The following is an 18617-nucleotide window of genomic DNA, read 5'->3' as shown; positions in this document are numbered from 1 at the left end:
GTGGATGGGCCAATAAAATATATACAAAGAAAGAGTTTGTAAGTGGGGTTAGGGTGATGAGTTTCCCTCTACACTGTAAAGAGCTTTGGTTGTCTGTAAAAACATTTACGTCATTTAGCAGACGCTCTTATCCAGAGCGACTTACAAATTGGTGCATTCAACTTATGATAGCCAGTGGGACAACCACTTTTTTATTCCTTAAAGAGGTAGGGTTTCAAGTGTCTCCGGAAGGTGGTCAGTAACTCCGCTGTCCTGGCGTCATGGGGGAGCTTGTTCCACCATTGGGGTGCCAGAGCAGCGAATAGCTTTGACTGGGCTGAGTGGGAACTGTGCTTCCTTAGAGGTAGGGGGGCCAGCAGGCCAGAGGTGGATGAACGTAGTGCCCTCGTTTGGGTGTAGGGTCTGATCAGAGCCTGAAGTTAAGGAGGTGCCATTCACCTCACAGCTCCGTAGGCAAGCACCATGGTCTTGTAGTAGATGCGAGCCTCAACTGGAAGCCAGTGGAGTGTGCGGAGGAGCGGGGTGACATGAGAGGTTATAAAAATACAAAAAAAGTGGACTGCAAGGCTATGTTAAGTTAAATAAATGACTAGTAAGTGCCTAGATGCCAAATAAAGTAACAGGGTTGAAGTTTTCATCTTAAAATCAGCCAATAATCAGCCAATTTCTACAATTGAAATGTATGTGTGTGTGTGTGTGGGGGGGGGGGACAGAGTTTGGGAAACCCTGGCCTATTTTACCCCGTGTCACATGCAGTGGCTCGTATTAATAAAGCAAATACATATGTAGTACTGTCATAAAATTATATTTTGACACATTTGGTTTGATGAAAGGGGACTCCCTGACAATCATTTAAGAGAATAAAATGTAACCTACATGTGTGGAATGTGCGTTTATGTTGTTTAGGAACTAGGAACGGTCGGTATTTCACATATTTTTAAACAGATCTGAGGTCCGTGTCCACCAAAATCATGGGTCAGATCTCGGGAAATTGGGTTCGGGTAGATCCGTGAAGACCTGTAGTGTGTGACAGTCTATGTGTGTGGCACGGAGGGAGAGAGAGCGAGCGAGAGAGAAAACCGACTCACGCTAGTTAGACAAACCTGTTGCTGTCATAGGTTATCTATCATACCATCTGGTAGTGCCTGTCTTGACTGCATCAAATTGTGGTAAAGAAGCTAGCTAGCTACAGTAGCCAGCTAAGTTAGTCAGCTAACTAGCTAAAGTAGCAAGTCTAATTGAGGCTAATTTGCGGCGCTCCCCGTCCAATGTCTTCAATAACTCCATTCATATGAAACAACGTCCTACCTGTTGGTTGACCATTATAGCCTACTCCTTCTCATTTAGCCAATTAAATTAGGTAATTTTAATTCCATTTAGCATTGATTAGGAATCTCCCTTCCTACACATGGAGCCTCTGACTGTAGTGTCGCTTTGATTGACAGACAATAACAACAAGGTACAGGTGTGAAACGTGTGTAGGCTACGTACCAGTGCATCTTTTTTATTGGGCGCATTCATAACTGTCATAAAACTCTTGTTTTAATAACTTTTCAAATGTAATGGTCTATCCTTGTAGGCTATTTAGCAATGTCACATAGAAAATTGCATTTGATTTTAGACAAAGCCTTAAAAAATAAAAAATCCCTAACAGACACACAACAAACATAACATGTCCTCCCCTAATAGAGTGCAGCACACTCAAAGGTCAGCTAATATGGCTTGTCGATGAATGTACTAAACCAGGTCGGGACCCAAAGTGGGCCCTGGTCATGTGAGAGGTGGGTCTCGAGTTATGAGAAGACATCTATAATCGCACACTATTTCTTCTTAATTTGGGTCGTTGGAGGACCATTTGGATTTGGAAGGACGGTCAGTTTCTTATTCGGGTCTCGAGGTGAAAAAGTTTAAGAACCATTGCACTAAACTAATGCACTGTGGGACAGTGTGTGTCACGATTATGTGTTTGTGTGTTGACAGGAGGGTCTTAGATAGAAGGACGGGCAGAATCACAGCCTGTCCTCTACCTCCCTCTCCCCAGACACCCACATCCACAGTCAGACCACTCTCTGACTGTGGCAGCTTCCATGCAGGGCTATATGCTCAAACCTCCATCCAGTCTAGTCTTGGCTGGTTTAGGTACTACAGGGAGCAGCTTCTAATGCCACTGGCTTTATGACAACAGCCAGTGCTAAACCCTGATTCTGGGTTAAATATCATGATGATCCCACAGTATCTCACTGTCTCTCTTCTCTATCTCTATACAAACACACCGGCAGAGTACAGGCGTCAGAACCAGGCAGTGTTCCAGTTTCCTGTGTTTAGTTGTAAATTAACCTGGGTTTTGGAAACTGACTTATCATTCAGCACCATGTTGGTGCATCCATGTTTCCCATCCACAGGCCTGCTTCACTTCTTCACTTCCCGCTAGTTTAGTGAGACACACATGGAGAGGAAAGCAGAGATCTGTCATAAACAACATTATGACAGCCAACACTGACACACCCACCCTATTCAAGGAAAAACATAGGCCCCAGTTATGGTTTCTACCCAGGGCCCTGAGTCTTTCCTGAAAAAATGACACGATCTGGTGATACAGTATGGTTAATACGTTCCACTACACTATGTTCCATTGTGTAGGTGTGATAGTGTTAGCATGCTCTGACTGTAGCCTACAGCTGGTGGTCACACTGTAACAGCCACATAACAGCCTAAACAGATCTACATCTGTCGTCCAGCAGATGAAAGAGAAGAAAGAACAGATCCCACAATACATTTTAAAAAGAAGAAAGAGAGAAAGAGAAAGCTGGGGGCTCAGTTGTTCAAAAGGGAGCGTATATCTTCGGCCCGTCCCAGACAGCTGCTGTGGTGTGTGTGTGTGTGTGTGTGTGTTTATGAATGTTACTCAACCTACCATTCAACAGCAGCTGCTGGATGGTGCACTGATGTAATGTGAGTTTGTGGTGAGATTGAAGAGAAAGAGGGGGAGGATGATGGATAGCTAGTGAAAGACAGCGATAACGTCCTGTATGAGAGAGGACACACAAGAAGGGAAAACAAAATCACACAAACACTACCCTACACCACACATAGAGCAACACAACTCAGGAATCAATGTTCAGCATAGAACAGGACACCGTAGAACCCTTCAGTGTAGAAAGAAAACGTAAAAGTACCATGAACAGTGTAACAGAGACAAACGGTGTTCTGGGCTGTGATATGTTGTTAACTCTTTATTACCAAACCTAATTAACCCTATTTAACAACCTCTCTCTCTCATGGAAAAAAAACAGAACACACACAGAATAATTACTATAAAAAGAGCTCCTGACAGTTTTTGTCCATTGTTTCCTATACTTCTACTGGCTATGATAGAGCTGAGTAATAGAGCAGTGTTTGCATAAGGATTCTATTTGTCCACATAGGCACACAATGAAGCTCTTCACAGGTCAAGTCCTACCACAGACAAACAGCCTCAAGCTAGCTAAGAGTTTCCCCTGGCTTCTGATGAGAGCATCAAACACACTCATGACCGGATATAACAATGTGTGTGTGTGTGTGTGTGTGTGCTTGCATGCATCTGTGTGTGACTAAAGCGTGATTACTTTATGATTGTGCCCAGGTGGTGAGATAAGGGAGGCCATAACCACCAGGGAGTCTGAATATGTAAATGTGAACCACCTACAGGTACAGTTGTAATCATGATAAGACTAGCATTGATAGGATCTGATAGACACACACAGAGACAGGCCTCAGACCCCCCCCCTCCCACATACACACGCCAACTGTCTGTGTGTTTACTGTACCAGCCATAGAACATACGTCAGAGGCCACCGCAACTTCCATGAGATAACACACACTTGTTCTCTGTGCAGACACACACACACATACCATACCGTACACACTGATACAAGTGCACTGAAAGAAAAACAGGCTCTTAAATGGTTCTTCCTCAGCTCTTAAGGTTATTTTGAGAACTGTTGCCCAAAAAATAACCACTGAGTTAAGTGTGGGGTTCTTGACTTGGCATCTGCAGTTCTTCAGAATTCGAAAAGGTTCTTGAAATGTATGGAAGCCTGCAGATGTGTCCCTTTCATAGAACACAGCAAATTGGCAAGAGTTAACTAGTGTTGATTTTTCAGTGTAACATTTCTAGTGTTGATTCAGGAGTTAAATTAACACTGAAATGGGTTCTATTTCACCCAACAGTTTTTGTGACAAAACTATCAGTAGAGTTGAAAATGATGGAAACATATTGAACTTTAGATTTTTATTCGGTACATGAAAACTTAAGCGAAAAAGTAAATTGTGTGTGCACTACGTCATCAAGCACTTATTTTTATCAGCAAAAAGTAAATTTGGTGGAAACACACCACTAGTGGGAAAATTCACATATTTTCTTTCTGCGGATTCTAGAATTTTCACATGAAAATATGTTGCCAATTGAATAGAAACCTAGCTCCTGACTCAAACAAAGGTGACCTAAACAACCAAAACCTAAACAAAGACAGACCAGTAAAAGAACAGTGTTTGTGTGCAGTGCCATTGGACTCCTCTGTATACAATGGGGGAGAACACATACAGGGTGGATGATTACAGAGTTAAACTCCCATTCACTTTTCATCTCTTCTCCTTTATTCTCTTCACTTCTCTTCTCTATTCACTTTTATTCTTCACAAACAAAAGACTGAGACAACCACTCGCTAACGAGCAGAATTGGGCTCAACAGAGCATCAATAAAGCAAACACACAGACATGCATGCCCTCCCCTATCCACTTCATTATTGGACGAATCCCCATCAGAGATAAGTTAGTAAACAAACAGAACTATTTTTCAGCTATACGAGTGCAAACTTAGCCAGGAAGGTCAGACAAGGAGACAGGCACACACACAGAACACAATATCATCACATCACTCTGTCACTGAAACCATACTGTATCACAAAGCAGGCCAGTGTAGGGCAGTGTGTGTGTATGTTTGTGTGAGTGTGAGTATGTGTGTCCTAAAGTGAGTAAAGACGTCAGCTCTACTCTTCCTGCTCCTCTGGTTCTGTGGCTGAGTGTGTAATAAAGATCAAGGTGGGACAATTGTGCTCGGAACTCCCAAGTCCCCACGTGTGTGTGTGTGTGTGCATATCTATATCTTTGTTTGTGTGTGTGTGTATGTGCGTATCAATGTCTTTGTTTGTGTGTGTGTGTGTGTGTGTGTGTGTATGTGCGTATCTATGTCTTTGTTTGTGTGTGTGTGTGTATGTGTGTGTGTGTGTGTGTGTATATCTGTGTCTTTGTATGTGTTTGCCTGTGAACTTTTTGTGTGTCGGAGAGTGTGTGCACTTTGCCATTAAGATGTGGCGTGATCATCGTGCCTCCTCAATGACAGAGAGGAGACATCAAAGCTACCCTGTCATCTCACAGTGGCAGACAGACAGGCAGGAAGAAAACACAAAGAAACAAACGACAGAGAGATAGTGGACTGTGGTGGTCTGTGTTACCCCTGCTGGCTGCTGGTCTGGTGCGGCTGCGGGACCTGCTGCGTTGCCGTTGGAGACGAGTGCGGCCCAGAAACCTGTAGTAGTACGAGGGTCTCCCAGAACCCTTCCTGGTAATGCCTGCCCCTGCCATTGTCCTTCCAAAAACCCAGGACCAAGCCAGTGCAACTCTCACTCTATCCCAAGTACACTTAAATTCCACTCTTATCAAAACGTCCCAAAACTCTTCTCCAACTTCCCAAATGCACTCCAACTTCACGCCATTCACTGTACCCAAACTTCCAAAAACTCTGCTCCAACTTCCGAAATAAACTCCCTTCTAAAGTTTCCCAGAGCGTCAGACGCCAGAGTGTCCTGAACGCAGTGTCTCTGTATTCTGAATCACAGGAAAGCTGTTCCCATTCCCATTGCCAGCCAGGAGTGACTGGAGGAATTCTGAAGAAAGAGAAAGATAGACCACTCCTCCTCTGTCGTTCTCTCACTCAGTCATTAAGTCAGCCACTCGGGGAGAAGCCTACTAGTTACCCTGAGAGATACTATTACAATGCCTCTCCTCCCTCGACCTGCCAACCTGCAGGGCTGTGTGTGTGTAGGGCTGCATGTCTCTCAACTCATGCCATTGAGTTAAGAGAGAACAACAGAAGAAAAGTTTGGGCTGTGGTGAAAACCTGGCAGGGATCAGCAGTGTGATGGAATGGGGGTGGAAGTGCAATAGGAAGCCTTTAGATTTACATGGCTTTACATCTGTTTGGCTTTACATCTGTTTGGATTTACATCTGTTTGGCTTTAAATCTCAATTTCCTTCCTCAATCTCTTTCTTCCTCTCCATTTCTCATTAATTATTCTCATTGCCTCTTCCACCCTGTCTTTCCACAGACTTGGACCAAGATGAAATGATCTGTAAACCTCAACATATGAGACTACAATATGATTTATTCTCTCTAACCTCATTCCATTCCTATGCTACATTCACAATCCCAGTCCACTCCAAATGACTCTAGAACCAAGTATAGTACCAGTCTAAACTCACAGCACAGTCCAGTCCAGTCAAGCCTAGTCCACACTTTAAGATAATCTCATTATCATGGGGTTCATGCTTGCCCCTCTAGGCACGCCAGTGACAACCAATGGAAAAGCAGCTCTAGGCATGTCAGAGAACCTATAGGAGTGAGCTATAAAGGTGTGGGTCAGGCAGCTGGACTAGACCACAGCCAGATGGACACAAAGAGGACACACACACACTTCAGATACCCATTCATACACATTTGGACAATACACAAACGTACAATGGGTCTATTTTGAGTTCTATAATAGAAGATCAGTTGAATTGTGTACAAAGACCTAGACTTCAACACCTGGTAGAGACAGCAGAGACACAATCCCTGTAGTTACATCAAACTGCTTATGTATAGGATAAGCATTACAGCATCTACAGTAAACCACAGTTGGAATCAAACTAATTTGCTATACAGCATTGGTGAAGGAAAATGTCCTTCTACCTCTCCAATAGAATCACTGTCTTTTCCTTGGACTACATTCTGTCCCCAAATCCATATATTTCTCCCTCACTCCATCTCTCCCTCTCCTCCACCCTCTTTGTTGAGTAAAGATTGTAGGATTGTGGTTATATTCCCCTGGTGGTAGTGTAGTGAGAGGATTAGGCCTGGGGACTACAATAGTACAGTATGTGATTATAGGGAGTGGCTCAACATGAACACAGCAGAGCACATTAACTTACACAGGCAGGAGCAGTGTTCACCTTGTGGCCCCACAGGCCCCTAACAGACAGGAGCAGTGTTCACTCAGAGTGGCCCCACAGGCCCCTAACAGACAGGAGCAGTGTTCACTCAGAGTGGCCCCACAGGCCCCTAACAGACAGGAGCAGTGTTCACCTAGTGGCCCCACAGGCCCCTAACAGACAGGAGCAGTGTTCACCTTGTGGCCCCACAGGCCCCTAACAGACAGGAGCAGTGTTCACCTTGTGGCCCCACAGGCCCCTAACAGACAGGAGCAGTGTTCACTCAGAGTGGCCCCACAGGCCCCTAACAGACAGGAGCAGTGTTCACCTTGTGGCCCCACAGGCCCCTAACAGACAGGAGCAGTGTTCACTCAGAGTGGCCCCACAGGCCCCTAACAGACAGGAGCAGTGTTCACCTAGTGGCTCCACAGGCCCCTAACAGACAGGAGCAGTGTTCACTCAGAGTGGCTCCACAGGCCCCTAACAGACAGGAGCAGTGTTCACCTTGTGGCCCCACAGGCCCCTAACAGACAGGAGCAGTGTTCACCTTTTGGCCCCACAGGCCCCTAACAGACAGGAGCAGTGTTCACTCAGAGTGGCCCCACAGGCCCCTAACAGACAGGAGCAGTGTTCACTCAGAGTGGCCCCACAGGCCCCTAACAGACAGGAGCAGTGTTCACCTAGTGGCTCCACAGGCCCCTAACAGACAGGAGCAGTGTTCACTCAGAGTGCCTCCACAGGCCCCTAACAGACAGGAGCATTGTTCACTCAGAGTGGCTCCACAGGCCCCTAACAGACAGGGATTGTGTTCACTAGGTCCCTCGGGAGTGGTTAAGGAGCCCAGTGCTGGATATGCAACACCCTAGAGCAGCTCATAAAAGACAGGACTCTACACTGGGCACACTAGCCTACTAACTCACTAGACTGGGAGCATTGGTCTATATAGTATACACAAAATGTTGATGAGACACACAGTTCCTCTGTGTGAGTTTATAGTATTGCATTTACATTTTAGTAGACGCTCTTATCCAGAGCAACTTACAGTTAGTGAGTGCATACATTTAGTGAGTGCATACATTAGTGCAAACACCATGCTCTACTAACTGAGCTACATCCCTGTCGGCCATTCCCTCCCCTACCCTGGAAGACGCTGGGCCAATTGTGCGCCGCCCCATGGGTCTCCCGGTCGCGGCCGGCTACGACAGAGCCTGGATGCGAACCAGGATCTCTAGTGGCACAGCTAACACTGCAATGCAGTGCCTTAGACCACTGCGCCACTTGTATGTTCAATTTAAATGCCGGCAGCCTGTAGCTGACCCAGTTCATAGTGTTAGCTGCTGCTGACACCTTTACTGTCGCTCCTCGGTCCTCACTGGGTTCATTGTGATGGGATAGCTAACATATAGGGTAATATACTGCTGCTAACACACTGGGGCTAGGCTGATTTACTGCTGCTAACACACTGGGGCTAGGAGGATATACTGCTAACACACTGGGGCTAGGCTGATATACTGCTGCTAACACACTGGGGCTAGGAGGATATACTGCTAACACACTGGGTCTAGGAGGATATACTGCTAACACACTGGGGCTAGGCTGATATACTGCTAACACACTGGGGCTAGGCTGATATACTGCTGCTAACACACTGGGGCTGATATACTGCTAACATACTGAGGCTGATATACTGCTAACACACTGAGGCTAGGCTGATATACTGCTGCTAACACACTGGGGCTAGGAGGATATACTGCTAACACACTGGGGCTAGGCTGATATACTGCTAACACACTGGGACTAGGCTGATATACTGCTAACACACTGGGGCTAGGAGGATATACTGCTAACACACTGAGGCTGATATACTGCTAACACACTGAGGCTGATATGCTGCTAACACACTGAGGCTGATATGCTGCTAACACACTGAGGCTGATATGCTGCTAACACACTGAGGCTGATATGCTGCTAACACACTGAGGCTGATATACTGCTAACACACTGAGGCTGATATGCTGCTAACACACTGAGGCTGATATGCTGCTAACACACTGAGGCTGATATACTGCTAACACACTGAGGCTGATATACTGCTAACACACTGAGGCTGATATACTGCTAACACACTGAGGCTGATATACTGCTAACACACTGAGGCTGATATACTGCTAACACACTGGGGGATCATTGGAGCAAAAGGGGGACTTGGTAGTTTGCTATGTGTTCATTTTGTGACTGTGCATATGTGCACACATGCATGCATTCTCCCTTACACTCTCACACCAAAGAGGACCTCAGTCAGCCATGGTTGATTAACACTGAACAGTGTGTGTGTGTGTGTGTATGTGTGTGTCCGAATGCAAATGTGTGCATGCATGAGGAACTCAGTCAACCATGCTCGACTAACACTAAATAGAATGTGTGTGTATTGTGTTACTGTATAAATGCATCAAGATATTCCAGCAGCTCTATTACAGGAAACAGAACCAGGCCATGGAGTGTGTTAGGGGTCACAGTCAGGGTCAGTCTCAGGGACAAGGTCACTCCCTGCTCTCAGGACCTTCCTGGGACCAACTAACACACTCCTGGGACTACTCTGACATCACTAGTGTGGCGTGTGTACTGTATCATTTGTTTTTGTGTGTGTCTAATTATTGGAGTGAATTCTTGTTTGTGTGTGTGTGTTAGAAGTCAGCAGAGCTGATATCACAGTGGCAGATAAAGAGTTAAATAAAAGGATTGTTGATCTTACCTTTAAAGGAAATGGAGGAGGAGGATGAAGGGGAAAGGTCATATCCAGAGCAGAGACATGCAAAACAAACGGAGACATGGATTAGGATTAGGATAGGATGAACATTCATGTCCACAAGATTTGTTATTTTTTTTGACACACAGTACTAAACCTAACCCCTAAACCTACAATAGCCTTTTTCCTTGTGGGGATCGGGTTATACTATCTTTGTGAGGACTTCTGGTCCCGAGAAGGGTAGTAAAACCAAAAATACAAGTGAGCGTACACACACACACACTGACACACCCTGCATCTTTATCAGTCTGCGATTAAAGAAGAGAATACCGTCCTATAGCAAAGAATGACACTAATACCTGTCTAAGGAGAAGGCAGAGAGAAAGGTACCACTGTATCATGGTAGCCTTCAGGGATGGGCAGAAATACAATTACAAAACACAGATACAAAATACTATAATGATCAATGTATCAAAATAAACTACAAAATACTTGTATACATTTATTTTGTAATATATTTCATTAAAATACATGCATTTTTGTATTTTAAAATACAAAAATAAATGTGCAAGTACTCAGCCCTAACAGCAACAGCATTCTCAGTAACAGTTACAAAAACTGTTTGCTTGCTATGACTGCGATATGTTGTTTATCTACTTTAGTTGAGCAAGTCACTCTGGATAAGAGTTTCTGCAAAATGACCAAAATGTAAAAAAATGTAAAATGTAGAGTGACCAGACGGAAGCCACTCCTCAATAAATGGCACATGATAGCCCGCTTGGAGTTTGCCAAAAGGCACCTAAAGGACTCTCAGACCATGAGAAACAAGATTCTCTGGTCTGATGAAACCAAGATTGATTTGATTTGGCCTGAATGCCAAGTGTCACGTCTGGAGGAAACCTGGCACCATCCCTACGGTGAAGCACGGTGGTGGCAGCATTATGCTGTGATGTTTTTCAGCGGCAGGGACTGGGAGACTAGTCAGGACTGAGGAAAAAATTAACAGAGAGATCCTTAATGAAAACCTGCTCCAGAGTGGCTCAGGACCTCAGATTGGGGCGAAAGTTCACCTTCCAACAGGACAACGACCCTAAGCACACAGCCAAGACAACGCAGGAGTGGCGCTCCCCATCCAACCTGACAGAGATTGAGAGGATCTGCAGAGAAGAATGGGAGAAACTGCCCAAATACAAGTGTGCCAAGCTTGTAGCGTCATCCCCAAAAACACTCTAGGCTGTAATCACTGCCAAAGGTGCTTCAACAAAGTATTGAGTAAAGTCGTTTTTTTTATACATTTGCAAAAAATTCTAAAAATCTGTTTTTGCTTTGTCATTATGGGATGTTGTGTGTAGATTGATGGGGGGGGGGACAACTTAATACATTTTAGAATAAGGCTGTAATGTAACAAAATGTGGAAAAAGTCAAGGGGTCTGAATACTTTTCGAAGGTGCTGTTAGTGCTGTTATTGTGAAGTGGAAACGTCTAGGAGCAACAACGGCTCATTCGTGAAGTGATAGGCCACACAAGCTCACAGAACGGGACCGGCGAGTGCTGAAGTGCGTAGTGCGTAAAAATCGTCTGCCGTTGGTTGCAACCCTCACTACCGAGTTCCAAGCTGCCTCTTGAGCATCATGTGGAGCTTCATGAAATGGGTATCCATGGCCAAGCAGCCGCACACAAGCCTAAGATCACCATGCGCAATGCCAAGCGTCGGCTGGAGTGGTGTAAAGCTCGCCGCCATTGGACACTGGAGCAGTGGAAACGCGTTCTCTGGAGTGATGAATCACGCTTTACCATCTGGCAGTCCGACGGACGAATCTGGGTTTGGCGAATGCCAGGAGAACGCTACCTGCCCCAATGCATAGTGCCAACTGTAAAGTTTTATGGAGGACGAATAAAGGTCTGGGGCTGTTTTTCATGGTTTGGGCTAAGGCAATCTTAACAGTACAGCATTCTGTGCTTCCAACTTTGTGGCAACAGTTTGGGGAAGGCCCTTTCCTGTTTCAGCATGACAATGCCCCCGTGCACAAAGCGAGGTCCATACAGAAATGGTTTGTCGAGATCTTTGTGGAAGAACTTGACTGGCTTGCACAGAACCCTGACCTCAATCCCATTGAGCACCTTTGGGATGAATTGGAACGCCGACTGCGAGCCAGGCCTAATCGCTCAACATCAGTGCCCGACCTCACTAATGCTCTTGTGGCTGAATGGAAGCAAGTCCCCGCAGCAATGTTCCAACATCTAGTGGAAGCCTTCCCAGAAGAGTGGAGGCTGTTATAGCAGCAAAGGGGGGACCAACTCCGTATTAATGCCAATGATTTTGGAATGAGATGTTCCACGAGCAGAGATGTTCGAGTCCACATACTTTTGGCCACGTAGTGTATTTGTAAATTTGGCGTTTCTATGATAAGTGTTTCCAATGACATCGGTGTGCATTGTGTGATTTTGTCCAATTGTGAGTAGGCATTGCCTACTAATTGACTACTATTTGCCTACTAATTGGTCGATGATGTCATTGGAAACACATATTTCTCTGTTTTTTTACAGCAACAAATAGAAACCGCCATTTTCACATATGTTGATGTTGAAGAGGTGGTGCAGGAGATGATGAATATGAAGTTGAAACATTTAGAAATGTCCCTTTAAAAATACTAAAGACATTGTATTGTAGTTCAGCCCTATGTAATTCAAATGAAAAAATACTGTTCCATCTCTTGTATCAGGACAAAAACAACCAGAGCTGGAGATAAGAAAGTCTAACTAACTTTTGAGTTACACAGACGGACTGAATCTCAGGCAGCCTGTGAGAAAGTTATGTGTCTAGTAGAGTTGTGTGAGATTGTTATGCAGAGCGAAAGAGAGAGTGATAGAGAGAGCTAATATTATCTCTTCTTCTTCAATCTCCTTGCATATAAGAGATTAGGATTGAATGATTAAAAAAAGCTGCCGGCTTTATCGTAGGCTTACTCAATATGGCCACCACCGCTGATGTTATTAACAGTCAACATTCTCGGAAACAGATCAGCACACAGAGTATACACAGACAACCTCTCTCTGTCCCCCCCCTCGCTCTCTCTCTCTCTTCTCTCACTTCTCGCTCTATCTCCGTCCCTCTCTCTCTCTGACCCTCCAGTGAACTGTCTGTCTGTTTGAAGGACGGGACAAAGCAGCTGCAGGTTGTTTAAATCAACATCTGATCAGAGTTTATGTTACAGAGAGTCACACACAAACACATTCCCACTCTCAGTGACCCCTCCTCCTCATAGTTTTAGCCCAGTGGAGCAGAGATGGTCGTATTCCCCATGCTATGAGGGGACAGATGCCTGGATGTAACCATGACGAGGAGGGTCTGCAAGAAAAGCCAGGAGAAATAGGAGCTCTGGAATTCTGCCTGTCTGAGATCAGGGATCATTGTGGGAATGTTAATTAGCCCTGAGGAATGTCCTCTACTGCAGAGGTGCTCTGCAGTCAGTGTAGTGTTTTAATTAGGAGTTGGATATGATGACCCCCTGACTCTAAACACTGTGATCGGGCTGTGATATACACATACACACAAGCACACAGGTGCTTTCAGCGTTAGCAAATGGAAGAGATTTGAGGGCGAAAATGATTAATGGGGTGAGAAGAGATGGAGAGGGGGAAAGGGTGAGGGAATGAGAGACGGCTAGAGTATCAGAGGGAAAGAGAGGGAGAGAATGAAAGAGAGACCCCACTTCCTGCCTATAATGTCAGTCCTCGTCTGGCTCAGACAATAATGAGAGACTGAATGAAAAGCAGACACATTGGAGACCCCCACGCCTCCCCTCTCTCTTTCACTGTGTGTGAGTGTGTGTGTGTGTGGTTGAGTGGGGGGTGTTGAAAGTCATAGTGAGTGAGCAGTACTCTCCATAGCTCTTTGATGTGTGGATGGGAGGCATTGTGAACAGGCTAGCAGGCAAGGGGCGTATGGGAGCAGTTACTTTAGCTCTTAGCAGAAACAAACACTCACAAAGCACAGGAAGGCAGACAAAAATGTTGCATAAACATTTTAGTAATTTAGCCGACGCTCTTATCCAGAGGGACTTAAAGTTAGTGTATTCATTTTAAGATAGCTAGGTGGGACAACCACATGTCATAGTAAGTAGGCCTACATTTTTCCTCAATAAAGTAGCTATCAGCAAAGTCAGACCTAGTAAGATGGAAAAATTCAAGTGCCACTGTTGGTTCACAAAAGGCATGTTTTCTTCATTTTCGGAAGATGGGCAGGGACTCTGCTGTCCGAGCTTCAGGTGGAAGCTGGTTCTACCATTGGGGTGCCAGGACAGAGAAGAGCTTGGACTGGGCTGAGTGGGAGCTGCCCTCCCATAGGGGTGGGAGGGCCAAGAGACCAGAGACGGCAGAACGGAGGACTGTTCACGCTATGGCTTATCAAGGTGTCAAGCTCATTGAGGAACTCTCTAAGGGGACCTGGTGGGCAATAGATGACAACAATGTTAAGCTTGAGTGGATAAGTGACAGTGACAGCATGGAATTCTAATGAGGAGATGGACAGGTGAGTGAGGGAGAAAAGAGAAAATCTCCACTTAGGAGAAAGGAGCACCCCTGTTGGGGAGTAACGCTGATGGAACCAGACACATGTGCACAGCTCTACATTGTTCTTCGGAGTTACAGAGAACTGAGGGTCATAATAAGCTTGAGGAAGCAGATTGGGAACAGACTTTAACACAAGGCTACACTAAAACAGCTTCAATAACACTCTAGCAGATAACGTCCACTATGGACTCTCGAGTTGGGTTGAACACAGAGAGTCAGAGACAGTTAAAAATGGCACACTTCAAATAAACCTTCTCAGGTTCAGGTTACATGCAGGACAAAGCTGAAGAATATCTGCACACTTTTAGAATACTATCAAAGTTTAATCAATGTTTCAAGACATGGGTCTTGAATGTCATTTACATTCAGTCTGACAGGAGTTAGCTGGTGAGATCCTCAGCGAGCAGTTGTGTTGGAATGGGATGGCATCACACAAGTTGATGAAAAGTGTATCTACACTGCCCTCATCTGTACATACGGTAGAATTGCAGCATTAGAAATCAAGGTTAGTTCCTGGAACCCAAGCTTACCCCAAACCTGTTCTAGCATGACTATGTAGTGACTCCCATGGTCAGATAGGAGTGGGACAGGGAGGGTAATCTCTCTCTAACCACTGTTCTTAACTCCTGTCCACTGCAGCTATATCTTTCTCTCTGCCATCCATAATACTCATCTGAACTATAATCTCTGTCAATATGACTGCCAGTAGAGAAGAGGGGGGAGGGATGAGGCAGAGAGATGAGAAGAAAGTTAGAGAGACAGACAGACAGACAGACAGAATGAAGGAGAAATACAGGGTATGAGAAGATGACTTTGTTTGTGTCTGCTCTTGAGCAAATATTTACATCAAAAGGAAAGCAATGCAATTGAGTGGATTAGAGGAATGCTTGTAAGTAGATCAAAGCCAGTTTGATCTCTCTCGCGCTCTCTGACACACACACACACACACACACACACACGCACACACGATTAGCTAGCCTAGCGGTTAAGAGTGTCAGGCCAGTAACTGAAAAGTCGCTGGTTCGAATCCCTGAGCAGACTAGGTGAAAAGTCTGTAGATGTAGGCACTTAACCCTAATTGCTCCTGTAAGTTGCTCTGGGTAAAAGTGTCTGCTAAATGACTAAAATGTAATACACACTGATTTTAAAGGGAAATTAAGTGAAGCAGCAGTCCAAGAGATGAGGTTTAGGAGACAGGCAGAGAGGAGATCATTGAGTTGATCACTCCAATCTACAGACTCCCACAGATGGTGGTGTCATATAGCCTCTGGGTCTTTTACATATCTCTATTCCTCTTTCCTCGCAAAGCTGAGGGGTCAACCCAAGTATCATCCATTGGTCTGTCTTTCTCTTTCCCTCTCTTACCCATCTTTCTCCCTCTATCTGTCTCTTTCTCTTTCTTCCCTCTCACCACCCTCTCCCTCTCTCCCCCAGGGGGTATGTTTAGTTTAGGTAGGGAGGCCCTCTCACTCTCTCCCCCAGGGTGTATGTTTAGTTTAGGTAGGGAGGCCCTCTCTCTCTCTGACTCTCATAGATGTCTCTATCATAACTGCTCCTGTGGTTTTATAACCCCCCCCCCCCCCCCCCCCAACTTGGAATGGACAGCACAGAAATATGACTGCATTACATAACCTGCAGAACTCCATACACACAGAGACTCATACAGGGAGTAGTGGAATACCAAATGCTGTTTTTCATTAGCATAGATGTCTGAGTTTTAGTGTGCACTTGCAAAGTTGCCCACATCTTACTAAAACTATACTTCACACTAAAAAGTGTTTTCCCTTCCTTTGCCACTAGGTGGCTTTACTAGAGGAGGCATGCTAAGCACATCTCTTCTGCGATGCCAAGCACACGGTTTGTGTGTGTGTGTGTGTGTGTGTGTGTGTGCGTGCGTATATACATCAACATTTACATATTTGTCATTTAGCAGACGCTCTTATCCAGAGCGACTTACAGTTAGTGATATACATACATGAGTGCGAGTACAAGCGTGCGTGCACACACACGAGTGTGTGTGTGTGTACAATCTGATTGTGTGTAGGTGTGAGAGCATCTGTGTGTGTGTGTTATGACAGTGGCCTTTTCACCTCCATCATAACAGCGTTAGCAGTCTGTGTGCTGCTGGGAGCAGGGTCATGGGATGGGTAAATGTAGTTTTCCTGTTGAGGCGTAGGAGAGTAATGGGACTAGAGCCTTAGGCTGTCTGTCTCACACTGCTCCCATTCACTGTAAATATACAGTGGGGGAAAAAAGTATTTCCAAAAAGTATTTAGTCAGCCACCAATTGTGCAAGTTCTCCCACTTAAAAAGATGAGAGAGGCCTGTAATTTTCATCATAGGTACATGTCAACTATGACAGACAAAATTAGGGAAAAAAATACAGAAAATCACATTGTAGGATTTTTTATGAATTTATTTGCAAATTATGGTGGAAAATAAGTATTTGGTCAATAACAAAAGTTTCTCAATACTTTGTTATATACCCTTTGTTGGCAATGACAATGGTCAAACGTTTTCTGTAAGTCTTCACAAGGTTTTCACATACTGTTGCTGGTATTTTGGCCCATTCCTCCATGCAGATCTACTCTAGAGCAGTGATGTTTTGGGGCTGTCGCTGGGCAACACGGACTTTCAACTCCCTCCAAAGATTTTCTATGGGGTTGAGATCTGGAGACTGGCTAGGCCACTCCAGGACCTTGAAATGCTTCTTACGAAGCCACTCCTTCGTTGCCCGGGCGGTGTGTTTGGGATCATTGTCATGCTGAAAGACCCAGCCATGTTTCATCTTCAATGCCCTTGCTGATGGAAGGAGGTTTTCACTCAAAATCTCACGATACATGGCCCCATTCATTCTTTCCTTTACACGGATCAGTCGTCCTGGTCCCTTTGCAGAAAAACAGCCCCAAAGCATGATGTTTCCACCCCCATGCTTCACAGTAGGTATGGTGTTCTTTGGATGCAACTCAGCATTCTTTGTCCTCCAAACACGACGAGTTGAGTATTTACCAAAAAGTTCTATTTTGGTTTCATCTGACCATATGACATTCTCCCAATCCTCTTCTGGATCATCCAAATGCACTCTAGCAAACTTCAGACGGGCCTGGACATGTACTGGCTTAAGCAGGGGGACACGTCTGGCACTGCAGGATTTGAGTCCCTGGCGGCGTAGTGTGTTACTGATGGTAGGCTTTGTTACTTTGGTCCCAGCTCTCTGCAGGTCATTCACTAGGTCCCCCCGTGTGGTTCTGGGATTTTTGCTCACCGTTCTTGTGATCATTTTGACTCCACGGTGTGAGATCTTGCGTGGAGCCCCAGATCGAGGGAGATTATCAGTGGTCTTGTATGTCTTCCATTTCCTAATAATTGCTCCCACAGTTGATTTCTTCAAACCAAGCTGCTTACCTATTGCAGATTCAGTCTTCCCAGCCTGGTGCAGGTCTACAATTTTGTTTCTGGTGTCCTTTGACAGCTCTTTGGTCTTGGCCATAGTGGAGTTTGGAGTGTGACTGTTTGAGGTTGTGGACAGGTGTCTTTTATACTGATAACAAGTTCAAACAGGTGCCATTAATACAGGTAACGAGTGGAGGACAGAGGAGCCTCTTAAAGAAGAAGTTACAGGTCTGTGAGAGCCAGAAATCTTGCTTGTTTGTAGGTGACCAAATACTTATTTTCCACCATAATTTGCAAATAAATTCATTAAAAATCCTACAATGTGATTTTCTGGAAAAAAAAATCTCAATTTGTCTGTCATAGTTGACGTGTACCTATGATGAAAATTGCCTCTCTCATCTTTTTAAGTGGGAGAACTTGCACAATTGGTGGCTGACTAAATCTTTTTTTCCCCACTGTACCTGAGGTATACAAACACATGCGCACGTATAGAGCTGGCACAATTACCTTCTAATCGTGTAACCAATGGTTATGGATGAAGACCATCTTGAAAACAAAATAATCGTCAAAAAACACAAGCATGCACGCACGGACGAATGGATGCATTCACGCACACGCATACACGTACACACACACGTATAAACACATGTACACACATACACACACACACACATGAACA

General features: G+C 45.0%; 1 protein-coding gene across 1 annotated transcript in view; it reads right to left on the bottom strand.

Moving 5' to 3' along the window:
* The window catches only part of LOC311099396 (disabled homolog 2-interacting protein-like), a gene marked incomplete at its 3' end in the record, with an annotated part of 34069 nt that extends 27991 nt beyond the window's left edge, over positions 1–6078 (bottom strand). Inside the window, exon 1 of the mRNA XM_084140095.1 lies at positions 5493–6078. Within this exon, the coding sequence (XP_083996221.1) occupies positions 5493–5622 (130 nt within the window). The 5' untranslated portion in view covers positions 5623–6078. The remainder of the gene's footprint in view (positions 1–5492) is intronic.
* Between the last annotated feature and the right edge of the window lie 12539 nt (positions 6079–18617).

Source organism: Coregonus lavaretus (genome assembly GCF_964263955.1).
Source record: "Coregonus lavaretus genome assembly, chromosome: 24".
In the NCBI taxonomy this organism is placed as follows: domain Eukaryota; kingdom Metazoa; phylum Chordata; class Actinopteri; order Salmoniformes; family Salmonidae; genus Coregonus; species Coregonus lavaretus.
This window is presented reverse-complemented; position numbering and strand designations above follow the sequence as displayed.